Source organism: Sorex fumeus, unplaced genomic scaffold (assembly GCF_029834395.1).
Source record: "Sorex fumeus unplaced genomic scaffold, SorFum_2.1 ptg000098l, whole genome shotgun sequence".
Lineage (NCBI taxonomy): Eukaryota > Metazoa > Chordata > Mammalia > Eulipotyphla > Soricidae > Sorex > Sorex fumeus.
The window spans coordinates 19,400,184-19,420,827 of record NW_026606155.1 but is presented as its reverse complement, the minus strand read 5'-3'; the positions used below and the strand labels follow the sequence as shown (position 1 = coordinate 19,420,827).

Sequence of the window (20,644 nt, the reverse complement as noted above, 5' to 3'; positions counted from 1 at the left end):
AGGGCAGGGGGAAGCTAGCCCAGGGATCAAAGTAAGGCTATTTAAATCTCCCAGACTCGCAGCCCCAGGGGTCAGAGCAGAGGAAGGTCACATGGTTCCAGAGAGAGAGAGAGAGAGAGAGAGAGAGAGAGAGAGAGAGAGAGAGAGAAGGGAGAGCTGCCCGTTGAACAATCGGCCACCAGCTATGGTAAACTTTAATTAACTGCGCCATTATAATTCACTTCCAGCCCGAGTTCCACCTCAGCCACTCTCTCCCTCCCACTCCCTCCCTGGTCTTTCAGGCAGGCTTCTTTCCTGAAAGCCAACTGGCCTCCTTTGCTGGATGCCTCATTATTATAGTGACTGCTTCTCCGGCTAATAACACGCAGCAATAAGAAGAGTGAGAAAAAAAAATACGACACTGTTCTCAGCTCTTAATGACAGGCGCATCTCCTACCTCTGTGCACTAAGCCAGGGGTCATAGCAATCCTCAATCCTTAAAGCTCCTGAAGGTAACGTCACAGCACTGGAGATGCAGCCGCAGGCCGGCAGGAGTGGCTGTATTGAGGATGGGAATGGGGCTGATTCCACGCTAGAAGCCTGGGACCATCCTCACCAGGTGCGCACCCTGACAGATATGCCACATACTAAGTTCTCCTGTACCGATCCAGGCTGGCTGGGGTGCCGTCTGCCATTCCTTCATGCACTGGTGGTAAATTGTGGCCCTGACACTCAGCCTCTGTATCCTCAGGCGGCTGCACTTCACCCATTTGAAGAGTGGTGAGTGGGGGGTTGGGAGCACCTTAGAGATCTTCCAGGCGAAACATCTTGGTTTTTATTAATGAGCTTATGAGCAAAGCCAACCCAGACCTTCAAGTGAAATGTGTGATTGGTAGCCAGGCGAGGATGGGTTTTAGAATTAACTCTTCCTACAGTCTGCTATGCATTATCACCCCCAAGTTAATTACCCCTGAGAATGAAAATAGGTTCCATGACTCATAAGCACCAATACAACACTTGGCAGCAGATGAAAATGCAAGGACACATTTGCAGGAAGCTGACATGCATATCTATTTATATGTGGGGAGATTCTTAAAGAGGTGAGACAGGCACCTCCCAGGTACCAGGATTAAGAGGCTATAGCAGATCCATCAACTGGAATTTATCCACACTCCAAACACACACACACACACACACACGAGTCATGGTTTCCACTCCTCGGCAATGATGATAGCAAAGCAGGAACAGAAACTACAAGGCTGTTATTAACAGCAAGTCCCAACACCGACCGAGCCCCACATGGGTTCCTCACTAACTGGTGATTTGATTCCCCTCAAACGTGCCTGTTTCCATACCCCTCCCCACACTACTGCTCTGACTCCCATGGGAACCAGTTAGGAGTGGGTGGGGGGCAAGGGGACCATCAGATCTCTTCCCTCCTTTGCTGCTTCCTTGATGGGGACCATTCTGTTTTTTTGTTTTGCTTTTTGGGTCACATCCAGCATTGCTCAGGGGTTATTCCTGGTTCTGCACTCAGAAATTACTCCTGACGGTACTTGGGGGACCATATGGGATGCCGGGGATCAAACCCAGGTCAGCCGTGTGCAAGGCAAACGCCCTACCCACTATGCTATCATTCCGGCCTCCGATAGGGACCATTCTGGAGCAGGAACCTGGAGGTTAGATGCAACCAGGAATTGCAGAAAGGACCACAAGCTTTGTTTTGCTTCCTCCTGGCTTTCTTTACCTCTTTCCCTGCCTCTGAGGAAAGTCTAGGGCTTGAACCTGGATTGTTTCCGGGTCCCTAGGTCTGGAGGACCCTAGTCAGGGACTCTGCCTCCTTCCACACCCCTCAGACACCTCCCTCACACACCTTTGAAAGAAGTTGGCTAGAGGAGTAGGGTATTTCCTCAGTCATTAGAAGGGCTTTATATGCTGTCCTAAGTGACCTTTGCCTCAGGAACTGGGTTTTTTTTTTCCCTCTTCCCCATTTGTTGCAGCTGCTTACTACTGCAAAGTCAAATATCCATCCTTCAGAAAAATTTGCCAGAAACGGTGGGGGGGAGGGGAATAGGATCAAGAGGTCGGGCATCCTCCTGGGGGGGGGGGGGTTCAGTTTCCTAGACGCCCACTTCCCTCTGACCTCCTCATAGAGGGCTTCTCATCTCTAAGTCATTTTTGCCTTGGGCTGCAGTGACTTCTCTAGCAATTTCTGTCACATCTCAGAGGCAAAGCATTGTCACATCCTCTTTTGGTTTGGATTCCCTCCACCCCCGCAAAAACACACTTGCTCTAGTGTATCAGCAGTCTCCTGGCCACAGGGGGGAGGGACCAAAAAGCTGGGGTGCTCTTGAAGGGTGGGGAGGGAGAGATGCTGAAGAAACAGAAAGTGCTTAGTCAGCAACTGTCCCAGCCAAGAGGTGAAAGTAAAGACCAGGGGGGAGGAGAAGACAGCCCCACTTCCTCCTCTAGCACCAGGATGCTATGTTCAGGTGGGGAGGGTGTCATTCCTCCGCCCCCCCCCCCCCCATACACACACACTGGGGCTATGCAGCCTGAGTCCTAGAAAAACAAACTGGCTGACTCAGGGCAGGATTAATATCAATTGAATTTATTACAAGTTACTAAGCTCCAAGGCACATTACAGTGTTCTGTTAAACTACAGAAATGTATAAAGGACAAACAGAGCAGATTCTCCAGGTCTAGCATTTCGCTCTACTGTTCAAAAGCATCCGTGCATCAAGAAAGCAAAAACAAAACGACACGTGAAGATCCAACACATTCAGGTCAGGAGAAACAAACCAAAACATTTTCCCTCACAAACTTGCAACAAAAAAACACCTCCGCTCCCCCCCACACCCCCCTTTACCATTTTGCAAACAAAAACAAGAAAAACAAAACAAAACAGAACAAAATTAAGTGAAGACTTCAACACTTGGGGCTGTTTAGAATGAAGCTTTCACCATTTTATAGCATCATATATATTTTTTTTTTAGGCAGCAACACTGGCCTTGGCAAAAAAAAAAGTCATTTTGTGTTTTTTTCCTTTCAGAAGAGTGCATTACATTTACAAAAATACACACCAGCAGCTTTCGTTGCTAAGGGCTATTAATTCTGTACCTAAGCAAACACTCTGACACCAAATAAATGCTAACGAAGATGATGCAAATGACCCAACCAATAGGATACTGCATAACGCAAACCAGCTTATCCTTCAAATGAAGAAGTTAACATACCTTTGTTTCAAAATATAGAAACATACGACGAAAATAATGTCTATACATAAGACTAACTTTTTGCAGTTTTGTTATATTCACAATTCTACATCTGGGGGGGAGTGGGGGAGGGAAGGTCCACGGGGATTGGGGAGGGGCGCTCTGGACCAGAGGGGGGGCTGGTCTGGGGCAAAGGAGGCGGCTCTCGTGGTTCAAGGGTCTCTCTCCTTTTTCACTTTTACATCCCCAGCGAGGATAGTCGCGATCTCACCCTGCATGAAGGCCCAAGGTACATTCGACCCAACCAGGGGGCATTTCTCCCCGCTGGGGCAGTACACCTCGCCGGTGGCCCCCTGGGCCTTGATACTCTCTCTAGAGCAAGGGAAGCAGAACTTGTGGCTGGGGACGGACGGGCACTGGACGAAATGCGTGTCCTCCAAGCGTTCGTGGCAAATGGTACAGCAGAGGGGCCCGCTGTTGGCCAGCGGGGAATCCGGAATGTTTTGGGGATGCACTTGGTCCATGGCCGGGTGGGAGCTGGGCGGCGGCGGCGGCGGCGGCGGCGGCGCCACCTGCAAGTTCAGGTCCCCGTTCCGGGACGCCAGGCGCCGCTGGCCCGGCACGGAGGCGGGCGACACGGGGCTGCCGCTGTTGCGCCGCGCCGAGGCGGTGGTGGAGTGCACCGAGCTGCCGTCCTTGGGCGAGTGCGCCGTGCCCAGCGTGTCCGCCACCGACATGAGCGCGGCCATCGGGGACGGCCCGTTCTGCGGGGCGCTCTCGGGCGGGGTGGTCCGGTTGGAGTGCGGGCCCAGGGGCGGCGGGGGCGGCGGGGGCGGCGGCGGCGGGCCCCCCGCCGCGTGGCCCGGCGCCGCGAAGCCCCCCGCCGACATGGTGAGCTTCAGGGCCTCGCTCTGGTTGGCCATCCACTGCTGCCGCTGCTGCTGCTCCTCTCCCAGCTTCAGCGCGCCGTCGGCCGAGTCGGGGGGCTCGGGGGACGCCTTCCTCTTGCGCAGGCTGGCGGCCGCGGCCCGGCCCGTCGGGGTGGCCGGCGGCAGCGCCCCGGTGCCCGGGGGCGCGCTGGGGGCGCGGCTGAGACTCACCAGCGCCGTGGGCAGCATGGGGCAGCTGGCGTCCAGGTAGGGCTGCGGCAGCATGTCGGCGCCCGGCACGCCCTCCTTGAAGAAGCGCACGGCCTCGGGCAGCAGGTCCCCGAGCAGGCGCCAGTCCCCGGAGCCGTGCTTCTTCTCGTACTCCAGGTACTTGAAGCCGGAGGACAGGCCCCGGCCGAAGTCCTTCATGCAGTCCTGGTACATCTGCTTGGCCACGCCGGACGCGCTCGAGTACACGTTGCCCGAGCCCGTGGGGTACTCGATGAACAGCTTCAGCTCGTAGTCCATGCCGGGCTTGGAGACGGCGTCGAAGGCGAAGACGCGGCCCAGCAGCGAGTGGTCCTTCTTGAAGCGCACCTCGTAGGGCGTGCAGCCGGCCAGCGTGAGCAGCGTGTCGCGGACCATCTTGGGCTTGCTGGCCCACTCCTCGGCGCGGTTGCGCAGGCTCTCGCTCAGCTCCGCCAGGGCCTCGGCGTTGCGCTGCTTCTCCTTCAGCTCCCGCTCGGGGTCGGTGCTCGACACGGAGCCGGGCCTTTTGCCACCGGCACCCACGCCCACCTCGGCCCCCGCCGCCGCCGCCGCCGCCGCCGAGGTGGAGGACGCGGCCGCCGAAGCCGCGGCCGCCACGCCCGGGGGCGCTCCGAGGCAGGCGGGCCCGCCCGGGGCTCCCGGGGGCGCGGGCGTCGGGGGTCCGCGGCCGCCCAGGCCGTGGGGCGGCGGCGGGGGGCAACACGGCGGCGCTGGCCGGGCCGTTGAGCAGCGTCTGCGGCAGCAGGTTGGGGGGCACGGCGAGCTGGGGGCCGCCGCCGCCGCCACCGCCGCCCGGGTTGGGCAACCCCGTCACCAGCCCGCCGTGCGTCCCGCGCCGGGACGCCACCGACGCCGCGGCGGACGACGAGTTGGGGCTCTGGCGGTTCAGCTCCGGGGGCCCCTCCTCGGCGCTGGGCTTGGGGAAGCCGTTGGGGCCCCCCAGGCCGTTGGGCAGCCGTGCGGCGTGGCCGCCGCTGCCCAGGCTCACCGGCGGCGGCGGGTACTCGAAGCGGCTGCGCTGCTCCACGGCCGCCGCGGCGGCGGCGGCGGCGGCGGCCGCGGCGCTCAGCCCGTAGCGCTCCAGGCCGGAGGCGGCCGCCAGCACCGCGGGCTTGCTGGAGCCATCGACGTGGTTCAGCTGCTGCTGCTGCTGCTGCTGCTGCGCGGTGGCCGCCGCCGCCGCCGCCGCCGCCTCCTTAGCCGACAGGGCCACCGTCTTGACCCCGACGGGCGGCGGCGGCCCGGGGGAGCGGCCGTCCTGGAAGCAGCCGTGCGCCCGCTTCAGCTGGCGCGCCGTCTCGATCACGAACTCGATGCGATCGGCGCCCTCGTAGTTGACGCACCCGCGGCACACGGGCTCCGAGAAGTCCCAGATCATGGCCCAGGGCATGCGGGGCAGGTCGCACAGGTAGCAGGACTGTCTCCGGGACGAGGACACCTGCGCCGCCGACATGATGCCGGCCCCGGGGAAGGTAGGCCCCCGCCCGGGCGCTCTCCGCTGCGCCTTCTCCTCCGGGAGCACCGGCCGGCTGCAGAGGGAGTCCGACTGCGGGGGGAAGGAGGGAGGAGGCGGGGAGGGGGGGGGGCGAGAAAGTTCTGCCCCAGGGGCTGGAGGGGGGCGCGAGTCTCCACCGCCGGGGCGGCCGCCGAGCTCAGCCAGCGCCGCGCCCCCACCTCCTCCTGCGGCTGTCTCGTCGGGAAGGGAGTTCAGGCGCCTTCTTCCTGGTGCCGCGGACCCGGGCGGGCAGCTCCGGGCCCAGGGGGAGGGGGCGAGGGTGCCGGGTGCCGGCCGCCGCCGTTGGCTCTGGGCCCCCTCCCCGGAGTGGCTGGTGCGTGGAGGCTCGAAAGGGGCTGTCTCTTCCTCTCCCCTGGGGGGGGCCCCCTAGGAGCTGCGTCCTCTCCCCGCCGGGCTCCCCGCGGGGGCGCGGGCTAGAGGGTTCAGTGCCACCCGGTGTGGTGCCCGGGTCCGATCTTGCTGGAAGACGCCGCGGCTTCCCCGCCCCGGAGCACCGCGGGCGGGAGTGGAGTGGAGTGGGGGGCGGGGGGCGTCCGCCGGGAGAGCCGGAGCTTCTCCCCTCCGCAGCAGCGTTGGCCGTTCGGCTGGCGGCGGCGGCAGCGGCGGGCTCTGCACGGCCGGAGAGAGCCGCTCGGGGCCCCGGGCTTCCAGGACGCACGAGCGAGCAAGCGAGCGAGCCAGCCAGCCAGCCGGCCCCGGAGCGCACGCACGCACGCAGGCAGGCAGGCTCCCGCCGCCCCCGGGCCCGGCCCAGGCGGCGCTCACGTCGGCCGCAGCCCGGCTCGCATCCCTTCCCGCTCGCGCTCGCGCTCGCCCGGAATGTGGGGTTGTGATTGTTACTCTACGTTCCGGAGGCGCGGCTCGGCGCTGCCGCTCGCGCTGCGGCTCGCGCTGTCCCCGGCTCGGCCGCGCGGAATGCCGCCCGGGCGGAGCGCTGACGTCACCGCCATGCTCTGCACCAGTTCTCCTTCCCCCCCTACACCCCACCCCCCTCCGCCTCCCGCACCCCCCTTTTACACTTCCTCCGTCGGCGGAGCCCACTTGTTGCTGCGGGGAGGCGCATGCGCGGCAGGCCGCCCAGATTCCTCCCCAGCGGGCCCCTCCTCCGCGCCGCCGCCCTCCCCTCCCCCTCGCCGCGAGAGTGTGTGTGTGTGTGTGTGTTTGAGTGTGCGCGCGCGCGCGTGTGTACAACAGCTGAGGCCCCGAGAGCTAAAGCTGGAAGTCCAGGACCGGGGGTGGAATTTAAACAGACGCTGACCTTTCCTTTCCCCCGCCCGGCTTTCCCAAGTCAAAAATTGAGCGCACTTAAAAAGCTACCAACGTCCATAAAAAATTTTATAAAAAACCCAAAATTTAAAAAAAAAAAACTACCAGCGTCGTTTCCGAGCCCGCTCCCGGCCCCACCCCGGGGGCAGTGAATTTGAAAGTGCCGGTTCGAGATAATTTGCGCCGCGAATTTCCTAAGAGGGTGGCCGGCCTCGTTTCCCCTGGGCTCTTCCAGGCATTGCTACCGATGACGCCGGAGCACCTGCAAAATTCGCGGTTTTCCAAATCGGCCAGAAAACTGCCTGGTCCATTTGTGTTTGTGCCCTAAAGTCTAGGAGCCCCAGCTTGAAACGACGGAGCTAAATGAATCCAGGATGAGCTACCTACCCTCCCCCCAGCCGCACTCTTAAAAAAAAAATTTTTTTTTTTGAATAAAGAAGCGCCCCGAGGCCTTTAAGGAAAACAGTCTCCAGGCTGGGCTGGGCACAGCTGCGGTTGGGGGCAGGGAGAGGGAGGTGCTAGAGAGGCCAAACAGGTGAGTGTTTTTTTTCCGGGTTTGATAAAAGAAGGTGGGGGTAGCTCTTAATAATAGCGATATCACTTGCTCCGTGCAGTTCTGAAAGTTCTTTCTCACGTGCTGTGATTTAATCCCGTCGTTTGCCAGATGACTGAGCCTGCCATGATTTCTTTTACCTGCTCGTTATTATGGCTTATTGCAGAACAGATAGGTGGGTCGCAGTGCTAACTGGGGCATTTCAACGGATCCTTGCAAGTGCTGGAATCTGCCTGTCTCCCCTCTCTCCCTCCCCCTCCCCATGAAAATTTAAATAAATCCTTGGCCTGACTGGAGGAGAGGAGGGGCTTAATGGGATTTCAGGTTTTGGAGTCCGGCAGATCTCTCCGCCTTGTTGTGACCCTTGTGCTGGTTACTTTCCCTTGCATAACCTGTTTTTCATCTGTAAAGTGGGATCAGAGCCCCCAGTTTATTGAGATTTTGTTTTATTAGTTACAAAAGGAGGAAACTCAACTGAGGCTTGCTATGGGCCAGACATTGCTGTTTGACTTGTTTATTAACCTCCATATATATATATTGCTTTATGGGTCACACCTGGCGATGCTCAGAGGTTACTCCTGGCTTTGCACTCAGGAATCACTCCTGGCAGTGCTCAGGGGACCATATGGGATGCTGGGAATCGAACCCGGGTCGGCCGCGTGCAAGGCAAACACCCTACCCGCTGTGATATCACTCCAGCCTTATAACCTATTATTTTCTATAAAATAGATTCTATTATTTCCTTTGCTTTTAAAAGTTAGGAAAATAAAGAGGTTAATGCCATTGTCCAAGGTCACATGGACCTTAGAGAAGGAATTGGGACCTGAATTCAGTTAAATCTGATTTGAGAGATGGCTTTTGGAACAAACGCCATCGTTGGCTCTCAGAGGTAGTTTCGAGTACTCACCATTTCCACCACACCCCTCCCCCCCCTTTTGGTTACACTCAATATCCAGGAAAGTGCTTTGTAAATACACCTTCATACCCAACTCTCACCCTCCCCTTCCAAACAGATTGTGCCACTGAATTCTTCCATATACAGCAGTTGCAGAGCTGCCACTGTCACAGATGGTAACATAAATATGCCCTACTGTAAGTCGCGCACAGTGTCAGGCTCACAGGAAGCCAGCAGGAAGCGTAGTAAGTGTGGAGATTCTTACACGTGTGTTTGCTACTGGTGCAAGTTAACCTGTGAAGACATCGTTATTCTTTCACTTCTTTCTCTCTAACTGCATGGCTGGGCCACACCCTGCAGTGCCCGGGAAGGGCATGGCATCGGGGAATGGAACCCATCTGCCTCTCTAGCTTGTGCCCTACAGCTTCAGCCACATCCCCAGCCCCAAGGATCATCGTCCTCACCTCTTACTACAAATTGAGTTCAGTTGAGGCAGCCAGGAGTATTTTTATTTCACCTGACCTTCAGCGTCTGTGCCCTACCCACCCCATGCTTCCCAGCACTGCTCTCCAGCTCATTTGGGGGCCCTTGGATGCAAAAGAAAGGGAGTTTTTTAGGCTCAGAAGAAGGGGCGGGGGAGGAAGAGCCCTTGGGAACCCCTCTTTCATCTCAGAACAGCCAGATTTCTGTTTTTGCAAAACAGTGACCTCACCACACTCCCCAAAAATAATAAACTTTCCCTGGCCGGCTGCTCCCGGTGCTGATTCCTCTGTAAAATTCTGCTCCCAGATCATGCCTCACCCTCCAGACTGCAGTCCACCCCTGCAGCAGCTACCCCAGAGAGTCAAAACACCCAGACTGGGAGAGTTAGCTTTGCCTCGGCTGGCTCACCTAATTCTTGACGATTAATATTTGAACAGCCTGCCCCTTTATTAAGCCCAGAATACTGAGGAATAACAACTTAGCCCCACCCCTCTAGCCAGGCAGTGAGGGAGAAAGCCAGTTGGATTCTATGTCATAGTGTTCTGTTTGGTATGCGCACACATATGTCTCTATCTCCTTGTCTGTCTCTGTCTTCGCTGTTACTAAAGGAGAGCTATATTTACACGTCCTCGCTGGGTGGAGTTAGAAATAAACATGCATTTCAACAAACTTCCGTTACAGCCTCAGAATCCTTTCATTTTTCAAGGCGGAGCCCTCCGGATGGATATACCCTTACCCCTGAAAAGAATCACTATCACGTATGGTGATAAATTTCATCTTGATTGCACGTCTGAGATGGCCCTATTTGGGATTGTGAAAGAGACCAGAAGACCAATGTTTCCGAGATAAATTTCCCTCGAAGGAGATAATCACATTTGATAATATTGTCCCCCCTTCCCAAGGCGGGTGGGAAGTGAACAGGGTGGGGGCTTCTGTTTTTAGGCAGTGAGACAATTCTGACTGATGGTGGGGTCTAGAAGAAAGCAGAACCGCCTCCCCCAAGTTCCTCAAATTGCCATCTTTCCCAGCTATGCCTTGTGAGTCTGGAGAAGCTGTGTCTAGCCGGAGCACAAAGGTCACTGTCCATTTGGCCTCCGGAAAGGAGGTCCAGCATCTCACAGGGCCCCACAGTCCGCCTCTGATCCTGCACCCCTCATCCTGCCAGTCTGTAGCAAAAGATGGGTGGGCTGGGGCATCTCTTCAATCCTGGCATCCCTGCTGCCAGCTGGTTGGGCCTCGGCCAGGGCAGAGCGAAACCTTGCAGTCACCCGGCCAAGCACTGCCTGAGAAAGGCCTTTTTTGGTAACACTAAGCCCCATGCCTTAAAGCAGGACCCTGTTCATCAGCTCCAGTAGTTGGAAACAAACATGTCCCGTTGGGCGCCCATGGACGTCGCTAAGGCCCCACCCAGTGCTTCCCCAGAACTGCAAGGACATGGCCTGAATCCCCAGCAAGCGTGCAAAAGGGCACGGTGGAAAGTGGGGAGAGGGGGAGGGGTCCAGTGGGCACGGTGATTTGCCCCGGTTCCGTGGCGGAAGTGTTTGCCTTTTCTTCAAGGATTAATCCTGGTCTTCAATAATAAAAAGGGAAAAAAAAAGCATCAACTTGGGCCAGGGCACAGGGTTACGCAAGAGCCACTCGAGCGTGAAATCCCAAGGAACATAGTGATTCGCTGAGAACCCCGGGGGAGGCGAGCCTGCGCCGCCGCCAGGACCTGCCCAGCCCCAGGCGCGCGCGGGCAGCCGGGCGCTCCGTGCAAAATTGGGTGGAAGGAAAAAGCCTTCGTGGTTGGTGCTGGCACGGCGGCTGCCGCGAGCTTGCAGATTTCTGACTGCTTTCTTCCAAAGGGGCGGGGAGCTGGGAAGGGAGAAAGGGGGCGGGGTGGCGAGGGGTGGGGTGGGGGAGAGTCGCGTCTGGTTCCTGCCTCCTCCTGCCCGCTTGCCAGGGCACCGGGGAGCCCAGCGCTGTCCTCAGCAAAAAAAAAAAAAAAAAAAAAAAAAAAAAAAAAATCCCCGATTTTTTTTTTTTTAGGTCCCAAAATAAAGGAATCCTGGACTGAACCTCCGAGGGCTCAGGCCTCGTAGAGAAAAAGAGGAATGAGCCAGACAAGGGTGCTATTCACGGATCCGGTTGGGTTAAAACAAACACCCACAAACTCGAGAAGGGGGGAGGCGCGCTTGGAGGAGGAGATGGGCGCCGAGGGGGTGGGGTGGGGTGGGATGGGGAGCCTGGCAGGGGGCGTCGAGACTACAGGTGCTCAGAGCGCCGACCCTCCCACCCCGCCGGCGCCCAGGCCTCCGCCAAGGGCCAGGGTGCCAGCGGGTGCCCACCAGCTCGCGCCGGAGCGGGGATTTCCAGCGCCAGGCTCGGAGACTCGACGCCGCCGGCGCTTTCCTGCCAGCGCCGCCAGAAGGCGGGGCTGCGCGCGCTCCCTCCGTCAAGTCTGGTAGGTCAAATCTAGTACAAGGGCAGCTGTCACTGCTGGGCCTCCTTGGGGGTGCACGAGCTAGAATCTCCAAATAGTCGGACTTGTCCGAGCTGGGCAGGTCCACACGAAAACTCGGGAGAAAGGGAGAAGGCAGGGGGCCCTTCACACCGAGTACAGATTTACCAGCGCCTGTTCAAGGTGGACTTGGCTGACCCCACGCGGCTGGGTGACCTTGAGCAAATCACCGGGATGGTGGTTTCTCGGGTCTGTGAAATGGGAATATTTTGCACTGCCTCCGCTGCCTGCTTCATTGGTCTCTGCGGACCCCACAATATTATGATGCACTTAATCAAAATGTAAGAGATCGTGAGCAATATAATGGCCAACGTTTGTCCCCGGCTCTAAAACTCAGTGCCCAGACATTATCTCACCAGTCCCTGCACGCACGCACGCACGCATGCACCCCGTGTGAGGTAGGTGTTACTTTCATCACCTTCCTGTAGAGGTGACAGAAGAAGAAGAAACCCCGGGGTCCCTAGTTCTAGACCTAGCATTGCCACTGTAGCTGTAGCACGGTGTTTGCTTGTCAGGGCTGGAGAAGAGGGCCGTTTCCAGATACCTCTAAGAAACAAGCAAGGAAAAGACCCTGCCCTACAGGAATCTGCAGGTTACTTACCTGGCTGAGCTGTGGCTCAGGGCTAAGATGCCATGCTGGTAGGAGGCATATTGGTATTATTGTGCTATTATATTGGTATTATATACCAGTAATACAGTATTATTGCTGACAACAATAATAACCATTTCTGTTCCAGTGGCTGCAAGATTTTGCACAAATGAGCACCTTATTTGGGAGTTAGAGTCACCATTCAGCTTTATTTATTTATTGCTTTTTGGGTCACACCCAGCGATGCTCAGGGGTTACTCCTGCTTTTGTACTCAGGAATCACTCCTCACAGTGCTTGGGGGACCATATGGGATGCTGGGAATCAAACCCTGGTCAGCTGTGTGAAAAGCAAACGCCCTACCCGCTGTGCTATTGCTCCAGCCCCACCATTCAGCTTTAAGCAAAATCGTGTGGCACTGCCTCCCTCCCTCCCTCCCTGATCTTCTTTCTCTTCTGGGTTTTCTCTAACTTGGCTGTCTGCAGAAGTGGAGAAGGACTGAAGTCATAGAGAACACTGTAGTCTTTTTTTTTTTTTTGGCTTTTTGGGTCACACCCAGAGATGCACAGGGGTTACTCCTGGTTCATGCACTCAGGAATTACTCCTGGCTGTGCTCGGAGGACCATATGGGATGCTGGGAATCAAACCTGGGTCGGGCTGCATGCAAGGCAGATGCCCTACCCACTGTGCTATCACTCCAGCCCCACACTGTAGTCTTTAGGATCTAATTTACTGAGTTATCCTGACTAAGGCTATTTGTTTATTTTTGCTGTTGCTGTTGTTGGGCCACACCTAGCTGTGCTTGGCTTGTGGTATGGGAATAAAAAGCAGAAGCTCCAATGTGCAGAGAGAGAGAGTGCTCTCTTCCGGAGCTCTCCCTCCTGCCCTCGGGCGTACTTACTCTGTACTCTACCGAGTACCAGACTCTGAAGGATCCTAGGCTAAGCCATAAAGGGAAGAAGGAAAGAAGGAAGAAGGAAAGTGGAGAGGGGCTGAGAGATAGTACAGGCGAAGCCTTGCGCATACCCAACCCAGGTTTGATCCCTGAAACCTCCTCTAGTCCCCAGAGCACAACCAGGAGTGATCCCTGAGCACAAAGGCAAGTGTAAATCCAAGGCATCTCAGGAGTACCCTCCCCACACCCAAAAATAAAATGGGAAGAAGCATCCAGTCACAAATAACCACCCTCGGGCTGGAGCAATAGTACAGGGGTAGGGCCTTTGCCTTGCACGCAGCCGACCCGGGTTCAATTCCAAATGGTCCTCTGAGCACCGTCGGGAGTAATTCCTGAGTGCATGAGTCAGGAGTAACCCCTGTGGGTGCGACAAAAAGCAAAAACAGAACAAAACAAATAACCACCCTCTGTTGTCACCTAACTCAGTTCATGCTGTGAACACAGCCACCTAACAGGCACCATCCTTTGTTTGAGCCTGGGGTCACTTCATGTTTATGAAACTGTTCTCATCGCTTCCGTTTTGTTTCAAAGCAGAAACTGGGCCTGGTGGGTTTTCGTTCTGCACTTGTGAACCCTTGTGATCCTGCGCTCTTCCATCTGCCGTTCGTTAATTCCCCCATTTAGTTAAAGAGCTCTTTCCAAGGGCCAGGCAATCTAATGATGAATAAGATTGGCTCCAGCTCAGATGCTAGAAGCTTCCACTTCCTCATAGGCGCCCTACTTTTCTCATACAAGAGCCCCAAAGTCACTAGAAATAGTGCTGACTCAACAGTCCGACCAGTCACATGACCGCCTTTTATTGATTCTCTCTGGACCTCAGTTTCTTCATCTCTCAAGTGATATCAAAACCTGTTCTCGGATTGGAGAGTTATAGGCCAGGGGTTGAGGGCACTTGCCTTGCCCTTGACTGACCCAGGTTCAATCCCCCACATACCATATGGTCCCCCAAGCATTGCCAGGAGTGACTCATGAGCACAGAGCCAAGAGTAAGCCCTGAGCATTGCCAGCTGTGTCCCTAAAACCAAACTAATAAAACTTGGGGGGGGGGGAGGGGGGGGCTGGAGCCACTTTTGACATGTGAGAGCCTGGGGTTCTATTCCCAGCGCCACATGGTTTCCTGAGCAATGCTGGGTGTGGCCCCCAAATAAGCAAAAACCGAAAACCTGTTCTCCCTCCTCCAGGGCTTCCTGTGCAATTCTGAATGTTAATGCCTGGGGCTGTAGGAAGGCAGGCCTTGTCAGGAATGTCTTTTTCCAGAGCTCAGCCCTTCTAGGTTAAATAGCTGCAGAGAGTGCCCTCTACACAATTCATCTTGCCCCTAGAGGCTTTCCTCCTGGGGTGGCCGGCCAAGCTCCTCTGGTCTTCCAGATGGACCCGCCCTGGCTGCCAGGCCCCCAGAGCTAGATTGAGACAAAGCAGCAAGGTTAGACTTGTCATCTCCTTAGAGCACCAGGATTTTTCACTCCCCAATCTGGTAGTGCTGACGCTTGGAACAGTGGAGATTTATTTGGGGCTTTTACTTTTTTGGTCAATTTGGAAAGAAAAGAGGCAATGACCTCTCCGCTTTCAAAAACAAAACTAGGCAGGAAGTGTGCTGGGCCTGAGTGGCAGAGACTAAGGAGGTAATTACAGGTTTTTTGTTCAGCATTTTCATGTAATTAAATCCAAAGGAAAGCGAGCCCCACCGACCCCACCAGGCTCCTGGACTGCAGGATAGAGAAGAAGAGAGGTGCAGGGAGAGGCCGACGAGAAATGGCTTTGCTTTCCAGGCTGAGAAGAAGAGGGGTTCTCGCCTTTATTAATAGTTGTACATTCCTTTTCTAAAAGGGAGCCGATTATTCATCTTTTATTCGGTGCCACTGCACGCGCCTTGGTGACATTTCCCAGCCGCGTTCATTTCCCTTCAACCGTAGGCCCCCCTCCCCCGCCACCAACACCCCCCACCCCTCCACTTTTTCATATTGCCTCGTTCTGCCTGGTTGGCCGCACAATAAACCCACAGCAAAATCCACGATCGGCTGTCTCGCTCACAGCGTTACCGCCATCCTAGCGAGACCCGGACACTGCCCTTCCTTTTGTTGTGATCGCTTTTTTTTTTTTGCTTTCTGGCTTTCCCTGACAACCCTGCACGACCCCACCCGGCCGCCTCGGTTTCCCTGGCAGGGCGCGGTGCGCGCGCGTGCGCACGGGGGTGGGGGTGGGGGACGGGGTGCGGGGTGGAGGGGTCGGTCCAGCCACGGTCCAGGGCGCTGGAAATGGGTCGCAGGCGTCCGGACGCGAGGGCCCCTCCCCTCCCTTCCCCTCCCCCCCCAGCCCAGCCCAGCCCAGCCCAGCCCGGCCTGTTCCTGCAACGTTGTTTCCTGGACGTTGAGAACCGGCCGCAAGAATGAATCCACTGTCAGCTCACATTCTAAAGGCAGGAAACCGGCCCCGGCCCCAAACCACGCGCTCCGAAGGGGCACTCGGCCTCCTCCCCGAGGGCAGGCCTCGGGCGCCCCCGCCGGCCGTCCTCCTCCTCCTCCTCCTCCCCGCCTCCCCCCCCACACCCCCTTCACCTACTCTTCCCAAGAACAGATTGTTTATGAGGACGGGCAGCCAAGAAACCTACTCCTGTTTCTGGCCTCCGCCAGAGATTAATCACACTTGGGAAACGCACCAAAACTTGACGCGGTTGGGGCGGGGCGGATTGCGGGCGGGGGGGGGGGGGTTGTGAAAAGGAAAGATCAATAATCGTGTTCTTTGATTAGCTGACCGAATCGGTACTACCTGTCCCTTGCTTTCAGTAAGTCAGCCGCTCAGAGAACTACATTTGATTTCATTCCAGCCCAGCCTCCCTCCAGCACCGCAGCCCCCCCTTCCCCCTCCTCTAACCAACGCCCCCCCCCCCCTTCTTTCCTAAGACTTCGCGTTTGATGCTTTAATAGTACTGACTGGTTTTTAATTCTGATTAACATTTCCAGCTGTGTGTGTGTGTGTGTGTGTGTGTGTATGTGTGTGTGTGTAGAGGGAGGGCTGGAAATACACATTCACAAACACATTCACAACACACCCCTTTCATCCTTCTCTTTGAAATGACATAAAGATGGACTTGGCCTGGGGTGTGTGTGTGTGTGTGTGTGTGTGTGTGATGTCGGGGTGTTGTAGAGGTGGGGGTTAAAGAGAGGAAGCCTGGAATAATGGGGGGGGGAGAGAGGAAGCAATTTATGTACTTTGCTAAGGAAACTAGTAAAATTCCTAAGGGAGAGCAAATACCCAAACTGATCCTTTGGGTGGGTTTTAGACCCTGTGGGCAGGGAGATTCATGTTCCTCTGCCCGACAGGTGGAAGTCAGGACACTAAACTCCCCCGTATGGCCTGGGAGATGCCCTCTGGAAGAGGCTGAGGGGTGGTCTGTTCTCACCAGATCGCTCTCCATGAAGATATTTTTTCCCCTTGTTCATTGCAAGAGAGATGGCTTTTATTTTATTCATTTATTTGGGCTTGGGGACCACACCTAGCAGTGTTCAGGGACCTTGGGATACAGGGGATTGAACCACAGAGTCCCTGCATTTATAAGCAAGCATCTTAACTCCTGTACTATCGCTGTAGTGTTGTTGTTTTTTTTTAAATCCAGGACTGATAGATAAAAACCAGGGCTAGAAAACGCCCCATAAAACATGGTCCCTAAGAGAAGGTGCAAAACCCATTTGATCCAAGATATAGATATCTCCGCCCTAGATTTTTCCCTTTGCTTTAACAACTCTGCAGACATCAGGTTAGCAAAAGATAATAAATAGCCCTTGCACAGCGGGGTCTGCGCTAGTGAAAACAGTTTACTGAAATTAATGGGCCTCGCTTGAACCAAAACCTCCACTTTGGAATTAATGCCAGACATAGTTTTCCTGAATTCTATCCAAGTGCCTAAGCGGCAGACAATTTTCTTTCTATTTGTGCTGGAAAATCAAGCTGGACCCTTGATCTCAGCATAGATTATAATTTTTTTTTTTTAATTTCAGCACAGGGAACATTATGCCAATTTCCAGTTTCTGCTGCTAGCAGCCTTGATCCGGGAGTTGTGCGGTCAGAAGTTAACTGGTCAACTTTGCACTGCACGCCCCCCTCCGCCCCCCACCCCACCCCCCTGCACTCCCCTCCTCATCCTCAGGCCTCAGAAGCTCCCACCCTGCCGCCTGCCACCGCTGGAGATTCAAGGAAAGCTCCAGAAACCCAGCTTCTCCATAACAAATCCTCTCCCCACAGCTCCCCAGGGCTTTGGGAAGAGCCAGGCTCCTGAAAACAAACCCTGCAAGGCCTGCCTCCCCACCCTCCAGTGAGGTTCCAACGCACCCCTATCCCCATGACCTCCCCTCCCCACGAGCCAACCTGCTCGGGGATTCAGGGTAGCCGGCTTTAAAAAAAAAAAAAGCAATAATAAAGAAAATGCTTAAGGTATTTCTAAGGCTGGAAGACACCCCCCCCCCCCCAGAGGTTCTCCTGGCAGGTCCCAGGGAGGCCTGAGCCCCAGGGCCATCCGCGTGTGCTGCATGCAACCGCCCCCCCTCCCCTGCACCCTCCCCGGCCCCTTATTCAGAAAGGCCCGCTCGTGGGCAGCCGGCGCTCTGGTTTTCATTGTACAGGCTGCACTGGTGACACAGGACATGTGGAAAATTTTGAGGGCGCTGCGGTGAATGGCGTGGCGCGGGGGGGGGGGGGGGGGGGAGGGAGGGGGGAGGGGCGCGCGTTCCTTTCCAGCTTCCGCTAAGTGCTTGGCCGCGGGCCAGGCGCGGGGGCTGCTGGGAAGCCAAAGCCTCCCCGCTCGCCCCTGCCAGCTTGAAGCAGCCCTGACAGTTCTGCTCCTTCCCAACTTGGCAGCCGTTCAAAGTGCTCTTTCATTTGAAATGCTGGAAGCCTGCCATGTGCAATGCAGATTTGCCGTGCCTGCGCGCAGAAGGAACTGATAAATGCCGTCGCCGTTGCCATGGGGACGGGAGGCTATCAGAATGGCCTTGTGATCCGCAGCCTCTCCGCGCGGCAGGCTCTCGGCTCTGCCTCCCAACCCCTCCTCCCTCCAGTCACGGCGACGGGGAAATAAATGTTCTGGAAAAAGGTTAACCCTCCAAGCTCTGGTTGCAAAGAAAAAAAAAGCAGCCGAGCTTGCCGCTTTCACCTCCCGCCCGGCACTTGGTGGTGACTTTGAAGTGCCAGCCTGGCCTTGCCCCACCGTCGAAGGGGGGTGGGGGTGTGTGTGTATGTGTGCAGAGGGAGGGTCTCCCTCCCCACCCCTGCACCCAAACAATCACACCCTTCCCTCCCCCCCACCCCCCCCACCGGCTTCCTGCTCGCTGGGGGCTTGCACAATGCTGTGTTTTTAATAGAGCTTTTCAGCGAGCCCCAGTGTCAGGCTTTTGAGTCATCACAACCCGGATGTAAACACAGCAGCCCCACATTCTGCACAGTTTGCGTGCATTTTTATCTTTTTAATAATATTTAGCTGCCAGCACGCCAGATATTTTAGCCAGCCGCTGACATCATGCCGCTTCCATCTCTGGGAGGGAGGAAGCAGCCTGGCGCCCCCACCCCCCACCCCACTCCCTTTTTTTTTTTTTTCCCCTTTCCATTCTCCCTCTCTCTCCCGCCCAGAGATCTCAGCAAATCTGGATCTCTCTGAAGGCGTTTGATTGGAAGAGGCCACGGAGTCCCTTAGAACTGGGAGCTTTCAACTGGGCGTGACATCACCCTAGGCAGCAACAACAGACGATGTGTCCCCAGTCCAGGACCAGACACTGGGTGAGGCGAGGTGAAAGGCAGCGTGCAAAGGGGACAGAGCGGCTGTGCGGGAGCAGCTATCTGAAACCCAACAGGCTCGCGCCTTTAATACCAGCTCTCCGGGGTGGCCTGTTTAATGGGAATAAATGAAATTCTCCGTTCCGGCCAAGACCTACAGAGGCCAGCGAGGTTTAGTGATTTATTTACATTGAGCTCTATTTCTTTTCAGCCCAACTTGCTATTTCCTGAAGATTTCCTGAGCCGAAACCTTCGTTAACGTCCCCAGAAGAGACCATATATTTTTTACCCCCGTGGCTTTCTCTATTTTTCTGCGAAATATATTTCAGTGTGCTGTTTATGGAGTTTCAGCTTGCAGACCTTTATGTACTTTTGAACACCTTGAGGCTGCCCCACAGAAAGCTGCCGTCCTTCTATTAAAGAGGGCTTTCTGTGCCTGCCTCAGTTCTGTTTGGGTCTGTGTGTCTCACAAGGGCTGGCTTCAGCAGCGAGTCCAAGTCCAGAAACCTGTCTAATGTGTGAAGCCCCTTTGACCAAACAGCCCCTCAGGCATTCTCCCCCCCCCCACACACACACACCTTACATTTGAGCAACAGGGCACATAGACCCCTAAGAGGTGTTTCTGCATCTAGGCGTGGCTGACCTGGAGGTCGGGCTGTGGTCCAGATTCCTTCCCTGCAGTTTCTTTCACGTCACTGTGTCAGCTACTGATTGCTTTGTTGAGGTTTGTTTTCTGTTTGGGGGGTGGGGGTCATACCCAGTTGTGCTTAGGGCTTACTACTCCCATCTCTGCATTCAAGGATCATTCCTGGAAGTGCTCAGGGCACTATAAACAGTGTCGGGGATGGAACCGGGACCAGCAGTATGCAAGGCAAAGCATCTTACCCGCTGAATTCACTGTCTTTCCAGGCCCTGGGCGTCAGCTTCTGAGTGTCGAGGCTGATCTCGCCAGGCTGATGCTCTGAGCATCCAGTGGAATTTCCTGATTTAGAAGAGTCGCTTTCAACAAATATTCTAATCCGTAAAGGCCATCTGCTTCCCCTGGCCCCACGCGGGGCTGAAGAGAGGGCTCGAACAGGACTTTTAAGGCAAGGTTGGCCCTTGACACATAGAGGTAGACTAGGAAAGAAAATTGGGGTTGGAAACAGAAATCAGGTGATTCCCCAAGTCCCCCTTGCCACCTCCGACCCAGCTAACCCAGTCAGCTGAGTGTGGGGCTCTGGCAAGCCCACGGCCGCATTTGTGGTGGCGATTCCTCATCGGGCTGATGGACATGTTTGTCCTGAGCGTGGGTGCTGTTTCTGGATTGTGCACAAGAATCACGGGCTTTGGGGCTGGAGCAATAGCACAGCAGGTAGGGCATTTGCCTTGCACGCGGCCGACCCCGGTTCGAATCCCAGCATCCCATATGGTCCCCTGAGCGCTGCTAGGAGTAACTGCTGAGTGCAGAGCCAGAAGTAACCCCTGAGCATGGCATCGCCGGGTGTGACCCAAAAAGCACACACAAAAAAAGAATCATGGGCTGCATTTTTCATCCTGGGCCACTGTGACAATTTTAAACTGGAAAAACAAAGCAGATCTTGACGAGCCTCTATCAGTGGGGATGAAGATAAATAAATAAATAAACAAATAAATCTAGCCAAAGAGCTGACCACATCCAACCGGGATGTAAGAGGTCTGCGCTCTTATCATGGGGAGCAGCCTGTACCCCCATCCTGATGCCACCCCCACATTTCAGGCCCCTGTTTCTGTTTGCCTGTTTCTGCCTCTCTGAATCTCTGTCTCTCTGT

General features: G+C 55.8%; 2 protein-coding genes across 2 annotated transcripts in view; one reads left to right on the top strand and one right to left on the bottom strand.

Annotated features, from left to right (window-relative positions):
• Nucleotides 1-2,569: 2,569 nt before the first annotated feature.
• IRF2BPL (interferon regulatory factor 2 binding protein like) lies at nt 2,570-6,819 on the bottom strand. Its single transcript, XM_056133623.1, is given in 2 exon segments — nt 2,570-5,029; nt 5,031-6,819. Coding segments are annotated over 2 exon segments (2,379 nt in total). The 5' UTR covers nt 5,787-6,819; the 3' UTR covers nt 2,570-3,406.
• CIPC (CLOCK interacting pacemaker) overlaps nt 5,684-20,644 on the top strand; it is an 81,949-nt gene continuing 66,988 nt past the window's right edge. The window contains exon 1 of the mRNA XM_056133632.1: nt 5,684-5,805. The gene's annotated coding sequence lies outside the window, so the exon portion shown is untranslated. The remainder of the gene's footprint in view (nt 5,806-20,644) is intronic.